At 43.2% G+C, this 4,340-nt stretch overlaps 1 protein-coding gene across 2 annotated transcripts; it reads right to left on the bottom strand.

Annotated features, from left to right (window-relative positions):
* Positions 1 to 562: 562 nt before the first annotated feature.
* On the bottom strand, positions 563 to 1,284 carry LOC150014871 (V-type proton ATPase subunit E 2-like). Of its 2 annotated transcripts, XM_090271623.1 has the most exons (2): positions 972 to 1,284; positions 563 to 896 (listed from the first exon to the last, which is right to left on the bottom strand). In XM_090271623.1, the coding sequence occupies exons 1-2, from the start codon at positions 1,260 to 1,262 to the stop codon at positions 582 to 584; spliced, it is 606 nt and encodes a 201-aa protein (XP_090127749.1). In that variant the 5' UTR covers positions 1,263 to 1,284; the 3' UTR covers positions 563 to 581. The 2 variants fall into 2 exon arrangements, with proteins under 2 accessions (XP_090127749.1, XP_090127748.1); XM_090271622.1 differs by having other exon boundaries at positions 563 to 1,284.
* Between the last annotated feature and the right edge of the window lie 3,056 nt (positions 1,285 to 4,340).

The following is a 4,340-nucleotide window of genomic DNA, read 5'->3' as shown; positions in this document are numbered from 1 at the left end:
TTCAAAGTTCCATGGGGCTTCACTTACCAAACACATGTTCAAAGATAAAACTAAGAATCTCAAGGCAGTGGCTACAGAGCATTAAACCCCAAGCACTGCACTCTTCTGAGCATAGACCCCTGTGTGACTGCACTAGTTACATATGCCCGTGAAGCTGGCCCTGTACACACAAGGAAGATTGCCAAATCTCACTACATAGCACGAGTACAGAAAGTTGAAACAAAAGAAGGAAAACACTTCACATAATAATAAAGAAATTTAGAGCGCTCAGACCCGTAAGTCAAAAATACTACTTACATCTCACCTGGGGGATGAGCTAAAGAATAGACTCTTGCCTTTACTCCCTTCAACCCAGACTACAAAACTGACCAGAAGTTATGGTATGTATGGGTGAACTGGAATTAGATTTCTGAGCATTAAGCCAGGCTTTATTCCAAAGTACAGTGCCTTTAGCTATTCAAAGGGTATTTCATAGAAGAAGATAGACTAATATCAGAGCAACAAACAGGAGGTAACATGACCAGTTTCCTTTGCCTTAATAATTTATTCTTTTATGGTTTAGCAGTTCATTTCCCAAAGGTTTAATCAAAAAACTTCCTGTTGGGATTGGCTCCAAATAAGGCCTTTCGTATTTCTGGCATATTTTGCTCGGCTAAGAGATCCAGTCGACTTTCTAAGGTATTGGAAACCTTTATTCTCTGATTTCCACTGTAGACCTCCACACCTCCTGCTGAATTCATAGCCAGGTGTACCTCTCGATCAACTTGGACTTTCACATGCTTTTGGGAGACTATCGTGTACTCAGGGATGGCTTCTTGCACTGCATCCTCTACCAGGAAGTGGTCCTGTGGCCTGCAGCGGACAGTCACCACAGGCTCCAGCAGTCGGAGCAGACCCTGGAGCACTAGTTGATACAACAGCCCCTTGTATACTTCTGGGTCTTCCACGATCCTGATGAGTCTGAGCTTCACATCATTCAGTAACTCTGAGACGAGGTCATTCTGGGCTCTCAGGACCTTCAACCTTGCTTGATTCCTTATGGTGGACATCTGGATTTTCTTCTGTTGCTCTATCTGCTTTTCCTTTTTCTCATAATACTCCATAATCTTCAGTCGTTGGGTTTGTACAAGACGTCCTTTCTCAATGTTGAATTCTTCCTCAACCTTGGCATCTATTTCTTCTACCTTCTCATTGGCTTCCTGCTCAATGAAAGCCATCATGTGCTTAATCTGCTTCTGCACATCGACATCATTCAGGGCCATGGCTCCTCCTGGAAAGAGACAGAGGGAGATCTGGCAGACCCTATGGTTCCTTTGATTAGGGCAGAGGTTCAGGGGAGTCTCCAGAGTTCTACTTCCTTAAATGTGGAGTGGGTAGAGGGAAGAAGAAGAGAGTCAGCATCCAAAGGGAAGGAGCTTGGAGACCATCTGTCCACCACTCATTTCACAGATAAGGAAACTGAGGCCCAGAGAGGGAAAGCAACCTGTCTGAGATCATACCTTAGAAGAACAAAGACTTAAACTTGGATTCCTAGAGTTCTCTCTCTACTACACTCACCAGCTTTTGGTCATCAATTAATAATGAGACAATTAGGGCAGACATAATCCAGAAGTTTTCCAGTCAGTGATGGCTCAATACTCAGGAAACATTACTACTGATACCACAGAAATAGAAAGAATTACAAGAGACTACTATGAACAATCATATGCTAACAAATTGGAAAACCTAGAAGGAATGTATAAATTCTTAGAAACATACAATCTACCAAGACTGAATCATGAAGAAATAGAAAACCTGAACATATCTATAACTAGTAAGGCGATTAAGTCAGTAATTGAAAACCTCTCAACAAATAAGAGCCCAGGACTAGAAGGCTTCATTGGAGAATTCTTTCAAATATTTTCTTTTTAATTAATGCCGATCCCTCTCAAGCTCTTCCCAAAAAAAATTAAGAGGAGAAAACACTTCAAAATAGATTTTATGAGGCCCACATTATCTTGACACCAAAGCCAAAGATACTACAAGAAATAAGACAATATCCCTGATGAACATAGATGTGAAAATCCTCAACAAAATACTAGCAAACTGAATTCTACAGTGCATTAAGAGACTCATACATCAAGAACATAAAAATATCAATGTGATATATCACATTAACAGAATGAAGGATAAAATTACATAGTCATCTCAATAGATGCAGAAAAATCATTTGAGAAAATTTAATGCCCTTTCATAATAAAAAAAACACTTAACAAACTAGGAATAAAAGAAAATTATGTCACACTCAACAATGAAAAACTGAAAACTAAGATCAGGAGCAAAGCAAGGATGCCCACTCTTACCACTTTTATTAATGCGGTGTTAAAGGTCATATGAAATGCCAGAATTGGCATAAAAGGGTATATGTAATGTTTTAAACCAATGAGAATAACCAAGGAACTCTGCTGTAGGAAAATGGGCCAAGCAATTCTCAGGAGAGCAAACCAAAAGCCTAACAAATATGTGAAGAGACATTCAAACTGAACAATAATAAGAGAAATGAAATCTATCAAACTGTACATTCATCAGAGTGGCAAAGGATCAAAAAGCTGGAAATTGAGGATTGTTGGCAGGACTGTGGGGGTACAGAGCCCCTGATATGTGACTGCTCATTGGGTGGTTGGGGGAGGGGTAGAATAGGGTCCTCTTCTGGATCCTGAGGAGAAGAGAGTACTGATCCGTGTCTCAGGCCCAAAGCAGCATTGCAGGCAACAATTAGTTAAATCAGGTTTACAAATACCCATTTCATATAACAGAGATTTCTACCTTCATCTACAATGGAACACATACAAGAATACAGCATTATTGTGGTGACAGTACACTAAAGGCAATGTGGGCGTCCTTCCCTGAGGCCTAGTGAACACTCAACACACAGGGCATGCACACCATGGAATATCATGCAGCGGTTAGAAAAAACAAATTAGGCATACAGTATTCCCTCACTTGTCGTGGGTATTTTCACTGCGATAGGTGAAAATCTGCGAAGTAGGAACCTTACATTTATTTTAGTATTTATATATATTTTAAGACTTTATAAACCCTTCCCACACACTTATAAACCATTCCCAGTCCCTTAATAACCTTTCCCACTCTCTTATTAACCTTTTCCACGCTTTTATAAACACTACTTATGTTCTTAAACATATTCTACACTCTTAAACCTATGTAACTTTAACAACATACATATACAGTACCACAAAATCCCACGATATAGCAAAAACTCCATGATAAATAATTAAATATAATATTTTTTAAAATCCCGCGATACAGTAAGGCCGTGATAAGTGAACCGCGATATAGAGAGGGACTACTGTACACATAATGTGTACATGGAGGGATGGTAAAAGCAAGTACAATATCATTTGCATGATCAAAACCTCATGCACATAAAATGCAGCACATCTTGCAAGAACATGTACAAGCCAAAAGATATGCATTAGTCACCTGAAACGAGTGCCTATGGAAGGGTTAGGAAATGACAGTAGAGAATGGAGATTGCTGGAAAAAACTAAAACAATGTAGGTGGTACAAAGTTCACAGGCTTTGGACTCAAAGGTAGGCCAAGGCTGAAGTCTTCACCTCCACTGCGTCCCGTCGCGTCGCTTCTAGGGCTCTTGGCCTCAACTCTGTGTGGCTCCTCTTTGCTGCGTGGGTGCCCGTGTTTTCGCCCACTACTCTCTTGGTGCGCCCCTTTCCCCTCTACCTCTTCTCCTTTTATGCGTTCCCCACCCTGTGATTTCTCTGTTTCCTTCAGCCTTCGCCCCTTTCCTGTGTCTCCTCTTGTCCGTGTAGGTCTTGATTTTCCTGTCCCCTCGGAGTCTCTCTCCTGTCCATTCCGCTGGTTTTTGGACTTCCTTTCTCCCCGCGCCTCCTTCCTTAACATCCTGGCCCCCTTCCCACTTCCCTAGCCGCCGCTGTAGTGTTTCTGTCCTTTCAGCCCTCTCCACCCTGTGTGTGCGTCTCCTTCACAGACTGCACGCGCCTCCCGCTACTCCCGTTATCCAGCGTCGGCTGCGTTCTCTGTGGGGCACCAGCTCCCATTGTCCCTCCCAGTGCTTCCTGTGTTGTCCCCTTTTCTCTGCGTGTTCTGCCCTGTCTCCTTTTCTCTTTCCCACCCGCGAAGAGGGTCTCCTGTTTCCCGAGACCCCGCCCCCGCCTTCGTGCCCCGCCCCTCAGTTTCCCGCGGCGCCGACTGTGCCCCCTGCTGGTCTCCCTCCGACTCCCCGCAAGGGTCTGTCCCGTCCGCTTGCGGCTGCTGCCCTGTACAGTTTCTCTGCAGTGAGGGTAGCATCTCTGCCGAC

The sequence above is a fragment of the Furipterus horrens genome, unplaced genomic scaffold (genome assembly GCF_987537825.1).
Source record: "Furipterus horrens unplaced genomic scaffold, mFurHor1.1.pri manual_scaffold_3, whole genome shotgun sequence".
In the NCBI taxonomy this organism is placed as follows: domain Eukaryota; kingdom Metazoa; phylum Chordata; class Mammalia; order Chiroptera; family Furipteridae; genus Furipterus; species Furipterus horrens.
Note: the sequence above shows the minus strand (reverse complement) of the source record. Positions and strands in the feature narration are given on the sequence as shown.

Bases quoted from the DNA above. Each gene is read 5' to 3' on its own strand.
- LOC150014871 (XM_090271622.1), bottom strand. From the start codon at position 1,262: ATGGCCCTGAATGATGTCGATGTGCAGAAGCAGATTAAGCACATGATG.